Source organism: Aristolochia californica, unplaced genomic scaffold, assembly GCF_029961685.1.
Source record: "Aristolochia californica isolate CCGP_79_NKW_82.1479 unplaced genomic scaffold, dmAriCali1.0.hap1 SCAF_6, whole genome shotgun sequence".
In the NCBI taxonomy this organism is placed as follows: domain Eukaryota; kingdom Viridiplantae; phylum Streptophyta; class Magnoliopsida; order Piperales; family Aristolochiaceae; genus Aristolochia; species Aristolochia californica.
This window is the reverse complement of record NW_027182257.1, coordinates 578,590-599,075: the sequence shown is the minus strand read 5'-3', so window position 1 is coordinate 599,075 and position 20,486 is coordinate 578,590. Positions and strand designations below refer to the sequence as shown.

The 20,486-nt window shown below is 38.9% G+C and overlaps 3 protein-coding genes across 3 annotated transcripts; 2 read left to right on the top strand and 1 right to left on the bottom strand.

Moving 5' to 3' along the window:
* Positions 1-1,283: 1,283 nt before the first annotated feature.
* LOC137934130 (uncharacterized) lies at positions 1,284-3,596 on the top strand. Its single transcript, XM_068778370.1, has 4 exons — positions 1,284-1,462; positions 2,369-2,495; positions 2,590-2,662; positions 3,151-3,596. Exons 1-4 carry the CDS (start codon positions 1,423-1,425, stop codon positions 3,418-3,420), a joined length of 510 nt encoding a protein of 169 aa, XP_068634471.1. The 5' UTR covers positions 1,284-1,422; the 3' UTR covers positions 3,421-3,596.
* On the bottom strand, positions 3,499-8,979 carry LOC137934129 (protein FAR1-RELATED SEQUENCE 5-like). Its single transcript, XM_068778369.1, has 2 exons — positions 6,205-8,979; positions 3,499-4,991 (listed from the first exon to the last, which is right to left on the bottom strand). Exon 1 carries the CDS (start codon positions 8,371-8,373, stop codon positions 6,205-6,207), a length of 2,169 nt encoding a protein of 722 aa, XP_068634470.1. The 5' UTR covers positions 8,374-8,979; the 3' UTR covers positions 3,499-4,991.
* A 3,885-nt stretch (positions 8,980-12,864) lies between these two features.
* On the top strand, positions 12,865-16,767 carry LOC137934897 (growth-regulating factor 4-like). Its single transcript, XM_068779472.1, has 4 exons — positions 12,865-13,499; positions 14,285-14,636; positions 15,863-16,332; positions 16,417-16,767. The coding sequence occupies exons 1-4, from the start codon at positions 13,322-13,324 to the stop codon at positions 16,422-16,424; spliced, it is 1,008 nt and encodes a 335-aa protein (XP_068635573.1). The 5' UTR covers positions 12,865-13,321; the 3' UTR covers positions 16,425-16,767.
* Positions 16,768-20,486: the final 3,719 nt, after the last annotated feature.

Genomic DNA, 20,486 nt, shown 5'->3' with positions numbered 1-20,486 from the left:
CTTTTTGTCTTGTTTACTATTGAAATAAATTGTGGCTAACTTTCTTATGTCAAAAGGGTGGGAATGGAAGAGCCTAGGGCCTCACTGTAACAAAGATAAGAGATGTTTCATAAGGATACAGGGAAGGCATGTTTTTCTTCAGTTAAGGGGTGGGGGTTCCCTTTTCCTCTTTTGCATGTCAATTTTCATCCCCTTTCTCATGTACAAGGGATCATCCTTCCAGGTGACACACATGAATGAACGACTTTGATTCCATCTCATATTAAGACATAATTCGCAAGATGACAAGCGAATTTATAACTTATGGATTATGGGGTCTTATTGTTCTTCAAATTAGCATTACCACAACAATCTACCCATTTTGTCCTCAAATGAAAAAAAAATAAAAAATTACACATATAGGGCATGTTCTATAAGATACACCAATGGTGAGTTTTGATTTCTACCTATGAAAATGTCAGTTATTTATCCAATTAGATTATGTCAAGGAGACTCCATTAGTCTCACTATCTTCAACTCATATAAGGAACTTTAGAAGAGACAATTATGCAGTTTTTAATTTTTTTTTTCGGTAATCAATTGTTTCTTCTTCTTTGAGATTGTTTTATAAGTAATTGACATGAAATGAGCAAAGAGACTAATCACCGAGTCATGCTTCTTCTTGTGAAGGTATAGTGGGTCTAATCTAATGTTGTCGAAATTGGACCGAAATCGGATTGGTTGAATTGGATCTGGTTCAATAAATTGTACGAAAATTAGAATTATTTTATTGGAAGGAGGATTGGGAGTGTAAACTAAACACTTGCATGGAAAATATTATACTCGTTTAACAAATTATTGGATTGCGTTAAAAATTAATGAAATAAAAAATATTTAAAAAATCTAGAAATAGTCTTAACCTATAATTTAAACCGATCTAAGCTGGTTTGATGCTAATAAAATTTGTCTAATCCCTTCTTAGCAAAGGGGAAATAATTAATCAAACCAATTAATAGTCACATTATTTTCTTAATATTAGCCCTTGTGAGATTATTATTATTATTATTATTATTATTATTATATTTAAGCTTGAAATGCAAAAATAAAAAATTATGAAAAATTAATTTATCTTCACGTGCCGATAAATCAAAATAACGAATCTTTGCGCATATCCTGATTCGGCACGTAAGGAGACGGCTTTCTCTTTCCTCAATGATCTTCGGTACACGTGTACACCTCCGAATTGAATTTCCTGATTTATATAACCAATAGGACAACGCCTTGCGGAATCTCTGAGGATCCAGTCGGCGTGCACTCTTCGACGAGACGCCTTCGCTTGCCGGGAGAGCTCGGGAGCTGCGATAGGGAACATTTTGGAGGCTTTCTACTTCCGGTCTACATTTTCGATCTCAGTTTTTCTTCTTTCTTGCTTCGTATCTGATAATGGGACAGGTTTTGGCAACGATACAGGGGAAATTCCAAGGTGATATTTTATTATTGAAAAGCTGTTTTCGTCTAGAATTAGCATCTCATTTAGATGTTTTTTTAGGAGTTCCTTGAATTTTCTTGTACTATGTAGCAAATTGAGGTACTGTGGAACTGGATCCTTCTTTTCCTGCTCGAGTTTGTTTGGAGGATTGGATGAGATGTAGACTTAGCCGAAGACTTGGAGATTGTTACTGTATCATGGTGGATAAGTACTTTTTCTGAAGTCTTCTCTTTTTGAAGTTTGTTCTGAAGCTTGCGTTGATTTGCAGAGCTTAGACTGTGGAAGTATAGCTGAATCTTTCTTCGTACTTTCAGTTGTTTGTTCCGGTTCTTGGTCACCGTATGTATCGTTTTCGGAAGGATAGGGACATTTAGTTTTTTAAATATTCTCTTTTGATGGTTGCTTCGGAACATATGCAAGTTTTTGTGGACCAGTTTTATTGCAACTCCCTGAGTTTTGTGGCTTAAAGTTTATCGTGGGATTTTGATTCTTTTGCTTGCTTTAGATTTCGAGAGAAGAATAGACGTTTCAATTGTCACGGATGTAACTATGCTTGCCTTTGGACCTTATTGGCTCTCCATGGGGGAAGTCTAGTTCATCTCAGTGCTTAGAATTTTCTGGTAGTTTCTTCTTTAAATTTCCTTTTTCATTTAATAAATATTTATGTAGGGTTTTAGCTTTGATTAAATTGAATAACTATGTGACGAGAAACTGTGAAGGATTTTCTGGAGGGATCCTTACTGCAGTCGTGGCATTGGATGGTCTAAAGAATAAATCAATGGTCAAAATACTCCCAAGTAGTACGATTCAGTGTTAGTTTAATCTTAGAAGTTGCCTTTTGTATGATTTGATTTGTGTCGAGGCCCAAGGTTTTGCTTCACTTTGATGGTTTTTAAGCAGGTAATCAATGGCGTCAAGGACAATTGCGGAAGATCTCCGGCAGGATATTTGATCATTTTAAAGATGACTCAGGAAAGGACCATCTGGCATTTGAAGAACTATATATTGCTATCCTTTTTGTGTACAAGTAATTGGTTCTTTTTTGCCATAAGTCAATAGTTTCAATCTTTCATCCTTCTCTGAATGATGGATATCAAGAACTCGATACAATTTTACTGCAGTGATATAAACAAGCATTTCCCTGGACCACACATCGACCCGCCTTCTAAAACAGATGTTAAAGCCATGATGGAGGTATGAAACATTGTAGAGTCATGATGCTTCTGATGGGGATAACTTTTCTTTTTGGTAAAGTTGGCTGATCAAAGCCTTGAACAATTGCTTCGTAGAGAACTTATGACTGACTGGAACATGGTGTCTGTCTTTTGCTGCTACTTTCAGTGCTTTCAAAATAGGTGACAGAAAGAGAAAGAAATTGAAAGATCAAAATCTGAAATTAATTTTCAATTTGTTGAAAGCAAAACAATTACTTCAATGAATGTAATCAATAATCCACTACTTGTTGTGAAGTGCAATACTGTACAACTTTGTGCAGTAAAATCTTTCTCCCTCTCTCTCTCTCTCTCTCTCTCAGTCACAGATACACTCTCAGAGATTACCGAGAACTAGTTTAACCAATTATACAGCAATTCTTGCCCAATTTCTATAAGTTCAGCATCAAGTCTTTTTCAACAATTTTTTTCCTCTATTTGTGAAGAAAGTGTTCTTTGTTGTTGTGACAGACTTACGATGTAAACCTTGATGGGCAACTGAGCCGTGAAGAATTTACCGAATTCATTCAGAAGCTGACAGCAGACACATTTGCTGCAATTAGCCGGAATATGATCATTGCTGTTATTTTGGCTCCTACTGTGGCATTATTAACAAAGAGAGCAACTGAAGGGGTTCCTGGTGTCGGTAAGGTGGTGCAGAGGATTCCCAATTCATTATATGCCTCCATCGTTACCCTTGGAGTGGTGTTACTCCAAAACTCTGGTGAAGAATTCGAATAGCTGACTCTTTATTGCTCTTGTGAATTTTAGCTAGAAGAAATGTTTGTAATTTTCTTCATATTGACTGTTGTAATAAGATTTTCCAGTTGCAGAAAGACACTGATGTAATTAAATTTGTTTCCAGAAAGAACTTCATGTACAAATCATCCTATAGAATATAAGCTAGTTTCAACTTCCTCACTCGGTGTTGAGACGACCCTGTGATATGATTCAAACAACAGTGATATTCTCTTTGACATAATGTCCATTGAATAGAACAGTATGAGCAACCATTTGCTGGTCTCCTGATAGAGAGGTCCGAGGAGAACTGTGGGCTAACTTCCAGATTTCCATGGCTGTGCTGATCATCTTCTTCCCCGTGGTGGGCTCGCATGCTTCCGCCACTACCAGACGAGCATTCGGAGTTGAAGAGCCAGCAAGCACCGGTGAAGAGAATTTGGGGTGGAAGCTACGAGGTACATGATTACACCCATGCTTTGATTAAATTGAAGAGCTATGTCCCTTCTTTCTCTGCTAATTACAGTCTTTCTTTTACATCAATCATGGGTATGCTTGCATAAAGTTCATTGATGGCAGTCGGCAGAGTAGGATGGCGATTTCCAAATGAAGACGCCATCATTTTCATGGCGTCTGCTGTCTCTCAAAGAGAAAACGCAGAGGCAGAGAACCATTAAACTGCCCACAGCAGGACGCATCTCGTCTTTTTTACTAAGCTTCTTTGTGCTGGTACTCCACTCTTTTCTTTGTAAAGAATAGAGAAGGACAAAACTTTAGGGAAAAAGAAGAAAAGGCCACTCCCGGGGTTGACAGTCTTAACAAATTCTACTGGCCGAAGAACAATGAGATACTGCTGGTCAGTCCCATCTTTTCCTACACTGAGCAAGTCCATTAACCAATCTTGGAGTACGATACCATCAATAGAAAGCCTGGATTAAATCCGGAATAATATATTCAAATCTCCATGGACTCCCCCTCAATAATTGAAGGCCCACGCAAGCAAGGATATTAATACAGCTTCATTAGAATCAACAGTGCCAAGAGACTCATGAATAGGTGAGCATAATTGTCCTCTACCAGTTTTTAGCTTCACCCCACAACCATCAAAACCTGGACCACCTAAACTTCCACCAAATTCAATTCAAGACAGTCAACCACTAAAAGAATCGAATGAACAGTAGAACAAATGTCTAGCGCAAGCAAGATTAGCAAAATTCCTCCACTGAATTCTAACAAAAGCACCTGAAAATTCCAATCTCTCTCTGAGTTCCCAACCATGATAGAAAAAGGCGAACAAGTCTCCCAATAAGCTGCCAAAGAAAGTTTGCTTATTAAACAACACCCGGCGGTTCTGCCCTTTCCAAATAATGGGAGGAACCAAATGCAAGAACACATTATCCACGCTATTTTTCTAAGTTCAGGGAAAGACCAAGCCAAACTTTGAAGTTTGGACCATCATCTCTTTCAGTGCAGCAGGACTCCAATTAGAGCCAAATTTGGGTAAAATATAACTCCAGTTGTGGGAAAAGGGCAATTCAGAAGCAAGTGATCAATTATTTCATCATCAACCCAACCTGCAAATAAAGTTCAAAAACATTACCTTCAAGCTAGATTATCAGCAGTAAAGATTCTTAAGGGCATTCCAGATAAAGAAAAGAATAAACTCCACTTGTACAACAACAAAATTCCTTGTGTCAGTGGATATTGCGAAGTTCTCATGGAGATAACTCACCAAAATTTATCTTTTTCCATTTTCAAATAGCAAGATCCTAGGTTCAGCAAGGAGATGCAGCAGCCAATAGGTTAAAATATGTAAAATCCTTTTTTTTTCTAGGGCACAAAAACACAATATTTCCAAAAAAGAAACAGCCATCAGTTTTACCAGCCTAAAATCTAAGGGAAGCAATAGATCTGTTCTGCATGGTGGTCTCCAAAAAAATAAGAACAATGTTGTGCCATGCCAATGACGGCCAAAGGATCTACATAATCACCTTCTTCAAATATAATCATTGATGCAAGTAAACATTTGAAGATTTATCAAAGATACATACACAATTAGTTTCTTTGACTATCAAACAGTTAAAGATGGTAGAGAGAGAGAAGTATGTGTAGTCTAACTCCACAAAGAATTGAGACACATGAGTACTTCAATCTCCTGTTCAATCCAGGAAAATGTAGACTAACAGTTTGAAGGACCATAATGCCGCGTGGCCTTAGTTTCGAACAGTTTGTGACAACATTCTCTGCACAAACAAGCATAAAAAAGCTACAAATAAAGAAAAATATGCAAACAAGAACCAACTTGCTATTTTGGGCATTGAGACCATCTACATGTACATAAGGTCATAGTCACAGAATTTCATAATCATTTTTAAAAAAGTAATAGATCCACTTTGACAAGAGAACACTTATTGCAAAAAGGTTCAAGTAGAAGCACTTACATGCCATATACTCCAAGGTTGTGTAAAATAAAAAACCGCCATCATTGGAAGTTTTAAAGATTTTCTTAACTGTTTTTTTTTTATAAACACTCGCGTCCGAAGTATAACATGCAAAAGTCCCCGGAAACAGGTTATCAAGTATTGTATGTACAGGACAAAAAGCAATGAAAACATACAACATAGTCTCCAAGAATTTCAATATTGTTGATACAAGCAATATGCACTAAGCAAACTACCACAACATTTTCCTAAAAAAAAAAAAAAGGCAAACAACCACAACATGTCAGACAAAAATATTCACAGAAAAAGCTGAAGTTAGAGCAGCTTCTAGATATTAGTCTTAAACCTAGGAAAGCCAGGAGTGCCACTGCCGAGAATCCTGAGGAATTATTTGACTCATGCTGTTCTCTGGTTCATTTTGCATGCTCAGCATCTCCCCCTGACCATTACCAGATGGTGGAGTGACCAATTGTGAAGCTCTTGCAGCCTTTTTATTTACAATTTTCTCCCATGCTTCTCGGAGGGCCCGTGCTGCCACATCATAAGTCTCAACAGAGGTGGCTCCTTCCTCCACACATCTGATAGCCTGCTTGCATAAATTATTGAATCGTAAGGTCACTGATTCACGACAATTTGCCTGCATTGGAATTCCACGTTCATCCAAAACGACTCCACTTTTAGCATCCCTTGTCCATCTTGTTAAGATGTAATGGGGAGGAAGGGTCATAATATTCAAGGTTGTAAAAACCTTTAAGACATGCCTACATAGAATGCCTGCAACCTCAAACATGTGGCAGCTACAGCTTACCCTCATTTCAGCTGCATTAAATGTTACTGACTCACCCTTTTTCTGTTCCTCAAATCTTGCCACAGCATAGGTGCTCATTACCCCAAACTCCTTAACTTTGTTCGCCACATATCCAAGGCTTTCAAATATCTCTTCTTGAAATTTTGAGAACATTGTCCTTGTAAAGATGTCTGCAACTTGCTTCTCAATGGGCAACTTTGTCTTCAGGGTTGGCTTTGAGTGCATTGTTAGCACATCTTCCTCCAGCTCCTTTGCATATAAGCTATCTAGTGCTTTTTCATACAGTGTTACAAACTCTTGCAAAGTGGTGCTGGAATTCACACATCCATCAAAAAACACATTTATGCTTTCTGTTCGTTGGGAAGTATATATTTGTGCACAAAAAATGTCGTGCAAATAAACAGGAACCCATTTTTGGCGAACATTATACAATGATTGAAGCCACATGTCCTCCCCAATCCCATATCTTTCCATCAATGACAGCCAACAGGACTCAAACTCAGGTATAGATTCACTTAGGTCAATGCATTTCTGGAGTTCTGCTTGAAAGGTAGGATTTCCTTGATAAAGGTGACCAAAATGCTTCTGTGCTTTATTTAGGATGCTCCACTTACAAAAACAGTGACGTGTCTTTGGGAATACCTGCATAACTGCTGCTTCTATTGCTGCATCATGGTCAGTAATTACTAAGACTGGATGGTGCCTAAATGTAGACTCAAGCCATGTCTTAAAGACCCAAACAAAAGAAGACTCGGTATCATCTAGAAGTAGCGCACAGCCAAACAATGTCGATTGCTGGTGATGGTTTATGCCAGAGAATATAGCAAATGGCATCTCATATCGGCTCGTCCTATATGTTGTGTCGATGTACACCACATCACCAAAATAATTGCAAGCCATCCTTGACCTAGTGTCAGCCCAAAATATACTACACAGGTTTTGATCTTCATCAATTTGTATTCCATAATAGAAGGAAGGATTCTCAGATTTCATACGCCTGAAATAGTCAAGGACGTTCTGTGCATCCTTCCCAAGGCTCATCTTTCTCTTACGGAGAGTTTGAACATGACTTCTCCCTTCCTGTTCGACAAATCCAAAATTTCCAATTCCATCACCTTCAGAACCGAACATCATTCTGCCACTTCCTGGTCTTGAAGGATCAAATGAATTAGCTAAGTTTTGTGAAGCATCAGCTGTATTTTTGTGGGATCGTAAGGAAAGAACCTGAATAGGATCCAGTAGAGCATGATTGTGCTCTTTCACAAACTTTGTGACGACCCACTTCCCCAAATCATTCTTTTTCACCAAAATCATTGCCTCACAGCCTTCTCTTGTGATTGCACGAGGCCGTTTAACCCTATTAACATTACTTTCATGTTTTCTCAGACGATAACCCTCCTTGCAGCAAACAAATCTACGAGCGATATTAGTTCCATCTTTCCTGGATCGACGATTCCTACTGACACGGCTACCAAAACCAACACGCCTAGCATAAGCATTATATAATATCTTTGCAGCTTCCTCGGACTCAAACTCCATTCCAACATATGGTTCTAAATTCCCATCCCTGTCTGAGATGTCTGCCATCACACACACCCCAACCATATGAGACTGGGGATCAGGTGCCAGGAAACCCTCAGGCCTCTCAGTTAGAGAGCTCATCTGAGATTCCACCAGTGAACTCTCAGGGTTTGGTGTGTTTTCCATAATGAGTTCAGGCAAAGTCCCAAATCATCAGCTTTTAGATTTAATTACCATGAGCTACATTTCTCAGCCACATATACTCCAATTTCAAGTTATCGACATAGAACAGTAATCTAGTACCACATATTCATAAAATCTATCAAGTATCAACAACTTGCATCACGCAATAGCCACGAATTTCTCTCTAGTTCTTACTTACCCATTGAAAAGAATCCGATAAAAGCTAGAGCTTCCTCACGGTAACCAGATATATCCCTTGAAGCTGCTTCAACTGCCTCCGACAATTCGACCGGTGCCAAAGCCAAAGACTTATGAATCAAGCGATGGCTTTGATCTGCCCCTCATCAAATTGGTCAAAGCGATCGAATAAACGAATGAATGAGTACCCACACTCCCATTAATTAGCAGCCGAAAACGGCTGCCCTTCCATTAAATACCCAGGGGGAGAGGAAGATATGACTAAAAGATGTCTCCGCTCCGTCTCTAATTTCAATAATTGTCAAGGGAGACTCCCAGAGTGATGAAGAGACAGTAGACAGAAATTGGCGATTGCCTCTGACGCTACTGCATAGATTTTGTCCGAATTGCATGAAGCACGAACGCCGTTAGGGCTCTGAAATCCACCTCTGCAGCAACAGACGAGAACGATAAAAGGCCGGTTTCTTTAAGAAACAAAATCCGCATCAAGTCTTCAGAGCCCATGACTAGTTGCTTGCTTACTACGAACAGAGCCCATGAAGGTAACTCGTCCGGATCGACTCGGTTTGCCCCTCCCTAGATTGTCAGGGGAACTACAGGGTTATAAGTCCGAGATGTCTCAATTTTGAACTAAACGATAAATTTTGGAAATCCAATATGCCCACCCCTCCATGAATGGCTTCACTCGAACATTGAGCCCATTGGGCTTTTTTAAAGTCTCCAAGCCCATTTAATCATGAGCAATTGGTCGTTTATTTAAAAAATAGGAATAGATATTCTTATCTAATTAATGAATCAAGTAATTTTACCAAAATAATTTCTTATAATTTAATAAATAAAATGAATATAAAATTTAAAATAATTTATTTTTATAATTTTACCATATTTTTAAGCCCCAATCTAAAAAAAGAAATCATTTTTTATTATATTTAACCAGCTAGATGTTGTAAGGTCCAATAACTTCGAAGTGGTTAGCATAATCGGTCCCTTAGAAACAAAGTTTCACATATCGATAGAGCAAGTGACTTCAGTATCACCCGATATATCTCATTCTCTGAAAACACCCAAAATATAAGAATAATTAACAAATATTTATCGAATTTTAGGGTGAGTACCTATTAGGGCTGTACCAAAGGGTGAAACCCTAGTAGGTGGGTAGAAGTCATTCTCCTTCACCTACCTCACATGATCCTCTCCAATGCCTTCATTTCATTCAAATTATTTCTTCATCAGGCATAGGTCCTTTCACTTGCATTCAGTTTTACTTCTATGCCACTCACATTTCCTCCTTGACCTTTATTTTCTCAAGTTTCCTTTCTCGGCTAAGGATGAAGGAGGTGACTACTCGCCTATGTGAGGTACCAACTTCTAATTTCATGGAAGGGTCATTCTCGGCTAGTTGTGCCGGCCGGATTGGCTTTTGTGCGAACCACGTGTATGGTTACGGTTCGAGTTAACGTGGCACTGGTTCACTCCATGAGTCATTGTGCCCTCTACGATGTCAACACGTTGGCCTAATAGATCAAGATTTGTGGACCCCGTTGAACTCAGTGGGATCCTTTAATGCTAAATATCATGGTTTTCCTACTCGGGTCTCGAATTTTTAAGCGGTTCACGTATCCGAATTCGGGGTTGGGCTAGATGGTCGGATTTTTTATTCAATGGTCATATAAGAGGTTTTCGAATGCGTCATTTTGAGTTTATATTTACCGCTTAGATAAAATAGATTTATTTTAAAATCTTTTTGTCTATACCTATTTATTAAAAATAATAATCTATTTTTTTATTAGGTCAATGTTTAAATAATTAAATAGATATTACATTATTTGACATTCATTAGCTATTCATTGAATATGCATTAAATGTATTAAATTATTTATTTTTGGGATTATATTTAATATTTATTGAAAGATAACTGAAATTGATATTTTCATAAATTTTATACTTGCCTGTAATAAAATCATCATTTTCTCTTAAAAGAGAAAGTGTAAGCATTGGTTTCATATAAATAGAGCTACAAATTTTTTTTAATTAATTTATGTAATTAAAAGGATTTTTTTTATTTATAAGAATTGTCATTTAAAAGTCCCATTAGTTATAAATCATGAAACCCAGTTTTCTTCTTATAAATTAATAAAAATAACCCATCAAATTTATTTTTATATATAATTTTACCATCAAATATTTATTAATAAATATAAAAATACCAATATAACTTATTCAAAATATTTTATATTTATTTATTATTAATAAATATATTTCTTTGTTTTTAACAAAGATGAAACAATGTTAGGTCGACCTAGAGCTCATCCAGGTAAACTCAAATCAAGAGGGGGAGGAGGCGAATTACGTCGAGGGCTTCGAGCAGTGATTAATCCAAAATTCGACTACCAAAGAGTTTCAATCTAATTTACCAAATTTTTAAATATTTTATTCAATTTTTAAATCATGGTAAATGCGTTGGTTCTATGTTATCTATCATTTTACATATTTTGAAAATTTTAATGTATTTATAAGTAAATTTGAATGCAAGATAGGGTATTGAATGATGAACTCATAAACACCAGAGAGAAAGGCCCTACAATGGAATGCCCATCATTCCTGTCCTATGCATGTTACTTCACGTAATTTTCCTGCAAAGAGAATACCGAGGCACTAACAGTTCCAAACGTGACGGAAACGAGGGCATCTTTCCCTGTGGTCCCCGCACAACCCGAGCCACGAAACCGCTTCCCGCTTCCCAAAGCCGTTTTCTAAGGTGGTTTCTGGGGTGTCTCAATACAGCCCATCACGTGTGCCTGCTGTCAAGGGAAGCGGTAGCAGCTGTTGAGTGGGCCCGGGGGCTTGAATACAAATATTTAATCAATAATAACTTTTGCCTTTTCTAGGCCCATTGGTGGCGCTTTGCTTGTTGGGGGAAACGAAACAAAAGAGAGGCTCTACCCCAAAAAGAAAGGGCGTGGTGGGCCTACCCCTCACTTGTCCCTTACAAGGAGTGTTGGCCAAGCCATACCCAATTACCGATTAACCCCCCCCCCCCCCCCTGATGGCGGTGGCTACCCCTTTAAAGCAGACAACTCATTGCCATTTTGCTCTTACCTACAAATGGTCCTAGAGGAAAATATAAATATTATTTAATCTTATTTCATATTTCACATATTTATTTAATATAATCCAAACCTTAAATATATATATATATATATATTATTTTATTCCAAATATGATATTGTTGAAGACATAATTTATTATTGATGGAGTAGTTCCGTCCAGTTTTCTGTATTTACTAGATCGGTTTGTTGGGTTGTATTGGTTAGCCACTGTCATGGTATCAGAATTGGTCATACCATATCCCGCGTTCGAATATGTAAGAGGTTGAATAAGATCAAATATTTTAAAAAATATATGAGTAATAAATAATAATAAATATTAACTTTAGATAGAAGAGTTAAATTTTTGGGTTTAAAGAGATGGGAGAACTTAAAAAAGCTTTCTATCTTGATCATGTAATGATGGAAAAGTGATAGTGTTGCTCACATGGATTCCAACTTTAATCACTCCAAAGAGAATTATAACTCATCACTATCATCTAAAATATAAGAAACCTTATTCCACCTCCAAATTATGAGTATTAATATTTAGTTGCCTCAAAATAGAAAAAATTAATTAATTTACCAAAAATCTAAAAAAATCCATTAATTATCATATTGGTTGAACCAGGAATTTATCCTGATCGAACCGGGTTCAATTTAATTCGAAGACTGAACATTTACACAATGACACAGCACAGAGTGAACCTTGTCCTCCACCGGATAGTACCGGATGATACGAAAAGATACCGGTCCAAATAAAATAGGGGGTCGTTATCCGTACCGGGTCCTAAAATTTGTAGACCGAAAACTCCGAACCAAACATAATCCTCCGGTGACCCGTGACTCAGGTTGGCACGTGGCAGACTTTCAATGGTAACTATTGCGTCTCACTTTACCCGGTACGGCGCGGAGAGGTAAATTCGGGTAAGGCGGTACAGTAAATGCTGGCTCCGTAACTTCAGAGGAGCCTTTAGGGCAAACGGAATTGATTCGGACAGAACGAGGCCGCCTTGACGCTCGAGGCCCGAACACATAAAAAGACAAAAAATATGCCTATACCGAATAATTAATATTAATATTTATAATGAAGAGTGATTTTACGAATAGTGATTTTTTTTTTTAAATTAGAAAAAGGGGAACAATTTTCCCAGATTTGCCTTTATATTTTGTGACTTCTGTACAGATACTGTGCCTCCTTTCCCAACACACAACCCCCCAGCAGTTGCAGAGAGGCAGACAGAGAGTCTCACTCAGAAGGCCACCACCTCAAATAGCTTGTCTCGCTTAAACCCTTGATTCCACTGCTGCTGCTAATCGAAACCCATTAATGGCGGCACGCATCTTTTTCTAGGGTTTCTGTCTTTCGATAAACTAATGATCAGTTGCTGTTGGGGAGAGGGAGAAAGGTGAAATAGGAGAGAGAGAGAGAGAGAGAGAGAGAGAAAGAGAAAGCTCTGGTCGGCCGGTATAAAAATTTCGTTGCGTTGTGTCTGGAGTTTCCTTTCGTAATTTGGACCGACCTTAAACTAAAAATGGCTATACCCTGCGGCCGTGCAGCGGGAGAGAGCAGCATTTTCTCGCAGCGACTTTTGTGCGGGTTGGGATATGTTGTCTGAGCGGGAAGAGGTTGCAGCTTTTTATAAACCCTAGGACTAGAGATAAAGATGAATACAACGGCGGGGACGGGGATACGGCCGCCGTTCACGGCGTCGCAGTGGCAGGAGCTGGAGGAGCAAGCTCTCATCTTTAAGTACATGATGGCCGGAATACCGGTCCCGCCGGATCTTCTGCTTCCGATAAGGAGGAGCTTGGAATCCGCGAGGTTCTTTCACCATCCAGGCAGTAAGCGAGCAAGCAATCATCGCTGAACTTTCCCCCTGAAGCATTTTTCCGTTTTTGATGTTTTAACTCTCTTTGGCAATTTCTGTAGGATATTTGGTTTTGTATTTTATTTTGAAAGCTTGTTTCTCGAGTTGGTGAAGTTTCCGAAGGAGTTTTGATACTTTCTTTTCTCTCTCTTTGTCTCTTTTTTTCTTTGAATGGCTTGATGATTTCTTTTATCAAAGCGAAACAAACGTCCGATTCTCTTTTTCCTTGTTTGGTTCATTGGTTTTTGGCTGAGTTTGTCTTCCGAAACTTATTGAATGAGTTTGGTAGCTTATCCCTGTTCTGTTTTGATGGCTCTGGCGTTTCACTACTCATGATTCATGCTTTGTTTCTTTCGATGACTTCTGCTCTTAATTTATATTATGTTCTTTGCTAAGGTTAAGGTTCCTACGTTTTTTACAGCATTGAAATTCTGCGAATCTTTTTTATATTTGTTCAGATTTGTGTTAAAGATCCCATATTGTTTTTGTGCGAGAAAAAAACCATCTTTTGCTAGATCTCGTCACATTATGCTTACGAAGTTTTTAGCTGATTTCATTGGTTTTCTTCATAATCTGCTCTTAATATGTTTGATGTTTGTATCCTGAGAGAGATACCTTGCAGATAAGAAGAAACTGCTGCTTAATAAAGCGTATCGTTATAAATGAGATGATCAACGATTTCCTTCCTCCTTTCTGGAATAAAAAGCATCTTGCTCTGAAACTACGAAAGTAGTAATACTATTTCGCTGATTTCTGCAGTAGGCTATTGCTCCTTTTACGGGAAGAAGGCAGACCCAGAGCCTGGAAGGTGTAGGAGAACCGACGGAAAGAAATGGAGGTGCTCCAAGGACGCGTATCCGGAGTCCAAGTACTGCGAGCGCCACATGCACCGTGGCCGCAACCGTTCAAGAAAGCCTGTGGAAACGCAAACAATCTCTCAGTCTTCTTCGACTATGACCTCCCTCACCCCAACTACCGGTGGGGCCGGGACGACGCCCAGCAACTTTCAGAACCTTCCCCTTCACTCCGCCGTTTCCAATCCTCAGGGAGGAAACCCTTCCCAGTTGCAGGTGGACCCTACCTCGTACAGCGTGGGAAACAAAGACTACAGGTACTTTGCCGTGACAAATTACTCGCTTTTTTATAAAAAAGAGCGTGGGTTGTGTGTATAAAAGACAGTTTGCTTCTTCATGAGGATGATTCTGCTTCTAAGATATGATTACTCTGTAGAAAATTGAAGAACATGGTTGGTTTAGTCTGAAGATTGCTGCTGATAAAATATGTTTCAGGAGGATTAAGATGGACCTTTTGGAGTCTAGACAGGTTCTCAGACTTGTCTTTTTAGTCTACATTTGGTCAAAGTTTAAGCTTGGTCAATATTTTTGGTTTGTCAGAGATATCAAGAATCTTCGGCCAGCATATATATTGTTAGCTGCCTTGTTTTTTATTTACTGTGCATTCATTTTTGTTTGGAGGCTGTTCATGTTTTCAATTTCTCAGAGACAGTGGGTTCAATCTGTTGTTTGTGGTTGGAGAAGCTTATGGTCCTGATTAGTGGCAGATTAGCTGGTCAGTATAGGATTCTGTCCATACAGAGTCAGCAAGGACAGGGAACTTTTTAGCTGAAGTTTTAATTTCATATGAACCCATCTGAAAAAAAAAAGTTGCAGAAAGGAGTCTGACACTTTTTGCCCAGACTTGGCAATTCTGAGCAGTGGTTCTTACTTGTGTCTGACTGACTGTTCCTTCGGATGGCTGTCAAGCTACCTACTTTATCTGTTTCATTGAACCTTATCAATCCTTTCCAGGGAAGCTATTTGTTCTCTGCAAAGTTACATACGATTGTTACATGCCTTTGGCTCCCAGTTAGCTGCTCATGATCCATTGCTGGGATGTCCTTTTAACTGGTTGACTGTGTCATGTTGCAATGAGTAAATCATTCTTTACATGGCCAAATCTCTTGTGTGAACCTTTTGCTTGCTTAATTGTCATCGGAGTCTTGTGTTTCTTTCTTAAAAATATTTAATGAAGATCGTCTTTTGTTTAGTTAGAAAGAATGAAGATATGTTGATGTAACTTGCATATGGATTGGATTTGTTGATCTCTTTGTCACTTAATTGTGAATGTTAAACCAACAAGGCAACTTAATTAATGTTTTTTCCTACCTCTTGCAATGTCTGCATTTTTCGTCTTTCAGAATTTTGGGCTTTACTGATTCCTAATTCTTGGAGTAAGACACTTTTCAATGCTCAGAGGTTTTTTTACCCCCTGACTGTTGCTCTTCGGCATTTATCAATTAAGTACTAGGCTGTTTATTTATTGATTTATGTGGTTCAGGTATCTTCATGGTATGAAAGGAGAGGTGGATGAACATAGTTTTTTCTCTGAGGCTTCTGGAAGCTTGCGAAGTCTCGGAATGGATTCTTCCCTTGACAGTTCATGGCGCCTTATGCCAAATCGGGTGTCTTCATTTCCTTCAGCCAAGCCAAGAAATGGCTCTGTTTGGCCAAGTAACTACCCTCAGGTTCAGGGGCTACCTGATATGGAGTCTGCCACAATTACATCTGCAATGTCAAAGCAGCAGCAGCATTGCTTCTTTGGTAGTGAGTTTAGCTCAGCAGAGCCTGTGAAACAGGAAAGCCAGTCCCTTCGACCTTTCTTTGATGAATGGCCAAAAGCGCGGGACCCATGGACTGATTTGGAAGATGAGAGGTCTAATCGGACAGCATTTTCGACAACCCAGCTCTCAATATCCATACCGATGGCCTCCTCTGACTTCTCTGCTACAAGTTCCCGATCCCCTCAGGGTGAGTCTGGTCATTTCTGTAAGCCACATTGAATTAGCATCTCAGTGACTCGTAACTGAATCCTAGGCCTATTTCTGAATGCAGATGATTAGCAGAAAATATGAGAGAGGAGACAAGCACCCTGCTTTGGAGGAACGAGTTCCTCAGTTGATCAAAAGCCAAGTTCTTGTGAGTTGGTTAATGGGTTGTTTTGTTCAAGAAGCTCAGAATTATCCCTTCTTGGATTTGCAGCCGCCAGCTTTGTCTGTGTAACTAGACTCAGACTTGAGGATTTCCTGGTTTTCATTTTTATGTGGGTTTAAGTGTTGGTTCTGATTTGTCTGTTTTATGCTACTGCAACTGAGCTCTGTTGAAACCGAATTTGCTTGTATAAACCTACAGATAGGAGCTCATCATCTCCTCAAATAAAATCTCAAACTTGATCTGGTTTGGTAAGACCGGTACATGTCTTCTACAGATTCAAGAGTTCTTGATACTCTGGAATGCAAACTTTAATGTTTCGGTTCTCATCCTACGATCCCAGATGTGTTGGTCAATGTCTTGGGTTTACTGTTAAACCCTTGAATAGATTTAAAAGACAGGTGCTCAGAGAACAGATTTAAAAAATTCGGAGTAGAGTGGAAATGCTTCATTTGTTCTTCTCAAATATCATCACTTCGCTACTGGGCAACTAGAACGTAAGTAAGTATGGAGTGTTAGTAACTGGGTCAGTAGGAAACGATGCTGCATTTGCTCTTCTCAGATTACGACTTCCTTGGCTGCTTCGCAATTTTTCCTGCTTCAAAGTCAAAGAACCATGCGAGCCAGGGAGAAAGTAGGCAATTGGCGAAGGAGCTGAAAAGATGACTGACCGTCACTGTGCTAGTGCAGTGTCGCGTCGATGACGGCAGGTAAGCTGATTCGTTTGCTTCCGCAGTGGGAGCAACCGACGGGGATAAGGCGATTTTAAGCAACATCTTAAAGCAGTCGAGTCGCTGCTGAAAAGATAACGTGTCTTTTTCTGCGTCTCATGATTTCATCAGCAATCTCAAACACCATTTGCGGCTTTCTCGTTTTTTAAGGAAGCCCGTCTCTGCAAGAACATCGTCACCTGGGTTTTAAGAAATCAAATAAAATTAGTAATTAAAGTGGTACATCCATGGTTGTCGTCAATGCCGATTTTTATCCTGTTTCGTACGATTCAATGTAATTTATAGACCAAAGTTCATTATATAGTTTTAATTAAATCATCACATTTAAATCAAATAATTTAAACTGGATTAATGCGCGTTTTCTAAGTTATTAAACTGGATTAAGCTGTGCAGAGGAAAAACAGAAAAAGAAAGGACGTCTCTGTCGGCCAGCGTGCGCCTAGGGAACCCAACTAGAATGACGTAGTGCTAATGGGGGCCGAGAACAGCTGTTAGTGTCAGAAAGCATCACATGCTCATCTGCGTAGCTTTTCTTTCGAATGGTTCCGTCTCCGCGCGCAGCTTTGATGTTACCCGCGCTCGAAGGCGGGGTGGCGGAGCCCGCGTCGAACGTACAAGGCGGCACCAGTGACGTAAGCGTGACGATTTACTTGTCGTCGAATATGCGGGACTGGCCGCTTGGACAGTCGAGCTTATCCGTGAGCGTACGTGTTCATACCCCCTTGCTTGTCCACTCTCTCGGCGAGCCCACCCAAGAGTGCGGTGGGCGACGGGACGCCCATTGCTTTTGTATCTTTCTTCGGCCTTTGTCGCTTGTGGGGAGGCGTTACGAAGCAAGAGTGACGAATGACGGAAGCCCTGCCCCGTCTTCTCTTCCCCCTCGATGCTGCTGCTGTGGCCGCCGCCGAGAGGAGAGACGGTGGACGAGTAGAGTGTGTTTGTTTTTTCTAGGCGCAACGGTTACCTTGTAATCTGCGTAAAATATTGTTTTCCTACTACAAATCACTCGTGATAATGCCTTATCGGGTAGGATTTAAAATTAGGTGAACCGAATCGAATTTAAAGGGGTACGAATGGATCTTTCTGTTTGGGTTGGGTCCCTTCAAATCGCTCCTGAACTGACGAATATCAGTTTGACTTAGGCCAATCTAACTGGAATTTTAAAGCCCTGGTAGAAAACCATGGTTGATAATAGAGGACTCGACATGACACGATGCGATCGCTTGCATTGCCCTATCACCCCGTAACGCCGTTCTACTGACCTCGCAGGATCGCTTGCATTGCCGTATCACCCCGTAACGCCGTTCTACTGACCTCGCAGAACAGTGGCTTCTCTGGTTTCTGGGTGCGGAAAGATTCCTTGCGGCATTTTCCTAGCTCTGGAAAGGTTGCGGTCCTTGAGGCAAAAAATGAAATGAAAACAAATCGATTGCTCATCTATGTCGCGATCAGGAGAGTTCCATTAACTGGCCACCAGGGGTGCTGCGCATTGCTTGAAAATAACAGTACACTTGCAAATGGGGGCTTGACATTTCGTAGAACAGAAGGCAGGCGGCTTGAGGAAGAAGAAGTTCCTCAGCATCCAATCTTTCATGTATGCGAGGCGAGCAAGGAGACATACTGTGGGCATTCATGATTGAGTGCATACAGGTTCTGGGGCTTTCGTGGGTCCTGTCGCACCGTCGGCACAGTCTGCAACCTGATGCTTTGACTGAAACTGTAAGGATTAGACATTTAAACAGTAGAAAAAAGCGATGAGATGAAAGAAAGAAGATGCCTTTACAGGATTGGAGATTCTGGGCTCTCACCTTTTGGCTACATGCTCTTTTTAAGGCATCTCTTGAAACCCTCTTACGTTTCAGTAGGGCAGGTAGGGTCCTTACGAAGTAAAATAAGAAAAAAATTGCATATTCCTTTGAATTCATGACCTGTTAGTTACTTTTCTAAGAAATACCGGAAAAGTATTTATGTTAGAAACAGATTTCCTGGAACCATTAGTGCCTCTTCCTTCTTGAAAATACTTTTCTTGGAAAATTTTAACCAGAAAAATCACATATTTTTCACCTAAGAATTTATAGCCACATAAAAACTGTATAATTTTTTAAATAAATATTTAACAATTAATGTTGTAATACTTGTACAAGTCAATTTGTGGTAATTTTGTATTTTATATTTTATTTTACAAATAACTTATCAAATAAGTATAGTAATGTTTGAAATTGATTATTAATTTCCATTTATTTCTCTAGAAAAGGCACTAACATGTCCATTTAATTTTTCTCGGAATTTTTTTAAAAATTCATATAATTTCCTAATAAGTCATTAATAGAATTTTATCTAGAGTTTTTTTTTTAAATATACATCTTAATAGCTTTTCTTGTGATATAAATTTTCAATCAAGGGCACTAACGGGGCCTTAGAGAAGGTGGGGGAGCTGGAATTGAAATATTTTGAAAAAAAAAAACTACTTTGATCATGAATTAAAATTTATCACACGTGGATTTCAAATTACTTGATTAAATCCACACTATCCATAAAATAAATAAAATCATTCGACCCAATCCGATTCACAAAGTAAACTTTTTATATACTGTAACTTGATCTTCATTGAATCGCATGTCGATTATTAATTCTCCGATTCAACCCCAGCCATTTGCAACCCTACAAAGCAACTTATGCCATGGAGTAACAATATATTAGTGTGGAAACAAAGAGAAAATAAGGAGGAGAAATAATAAAATAATACGCATTTTATAGAGTAAAACTATGTAACAAATGACTCTTATTAGGCATATTTGTGCATGTCTTGCCCCACAAGATTTACATGAGATAAGGAATTGATTTTTTAATTTTTTAACAATATTTAAAAAACCAACAGGGCTTAAATACAAAAAAATGATTAAAGAAATTTATTTTTAATATAATAATTTTAAATACAATTTTGGTAGAAAATAATTGTCTATTATTATAATCGGTCCCTTGATAATCATTTTAGACTTAGCATAAAGAGAAAAATTAAGTGGTTAACGTTGCCTAACTAAGGCTTATAGTAAGCAATTATCGATTAAATCTAATTAATTAGTTAGGATTACACCGGGGAGTTACTTGATACGAGGCAAGGTTAGTGTTTTTTTGGGTCTGAATTGAAAAGTGATGGCAGGTTGAGGTTGTGCAAGACGAGAGGGCCCAACTTCATGGGCTGCAAAGTGAGCCATCCTTCCACAGTTGCTGGTGATGAGTACT

Bases quoted from the DNA above. Each gene is read 5' to 3' on its own strand.
- LOC137934130 (XM_068778370.1), top strand. From the start codon at position 1,423: ATGGGACAGGTTTTGGCAACGATACAGGGGAAATTCCAAG. The intron at 2,496-2,589 runs GTAATTGGTTCT...ATTTTACTGCAG, and splicing joins GCTATCCTTTTTGTGTACAA to TGATATAAACAAGCATTTCC. The intron at 2,663-3,150 runs GTATGAAACATT...TTGTTGTGACAG, and splicing joins ATGTTAAAGCCATGATGGAG to ACTTACGATGTAAACCTTGA.
- LOC137934129 (XM_068778369.1), bottom strand. From the start codon at position 8,373: ATGGAAAACACACCAAACCCTGAGAGTTCACTGGTGGAATCTCAGATG.
- LOC137934897 (XM_068779472.1), top strand. From the start codon at position 13,322: ATGAATACAACGGCGGGGACGGGGATACGGCCGCCGTTCACGGCGTCG. The intron at 13,500-14,284 runs GTAAGCGAGCAA...TGATTTCTGCAG, and splicing joins GTTCTTTCACCATCCAGGCA to TAGGCTATTGCTCCTTTTAC. The intron at 14,637-15,862 runs GTACTTTGCCGT...TATGTGGTTCAG, and splicing joins GTGGGAAACAAAGACTACAG to GTATCTTCATGGTATGAAAG.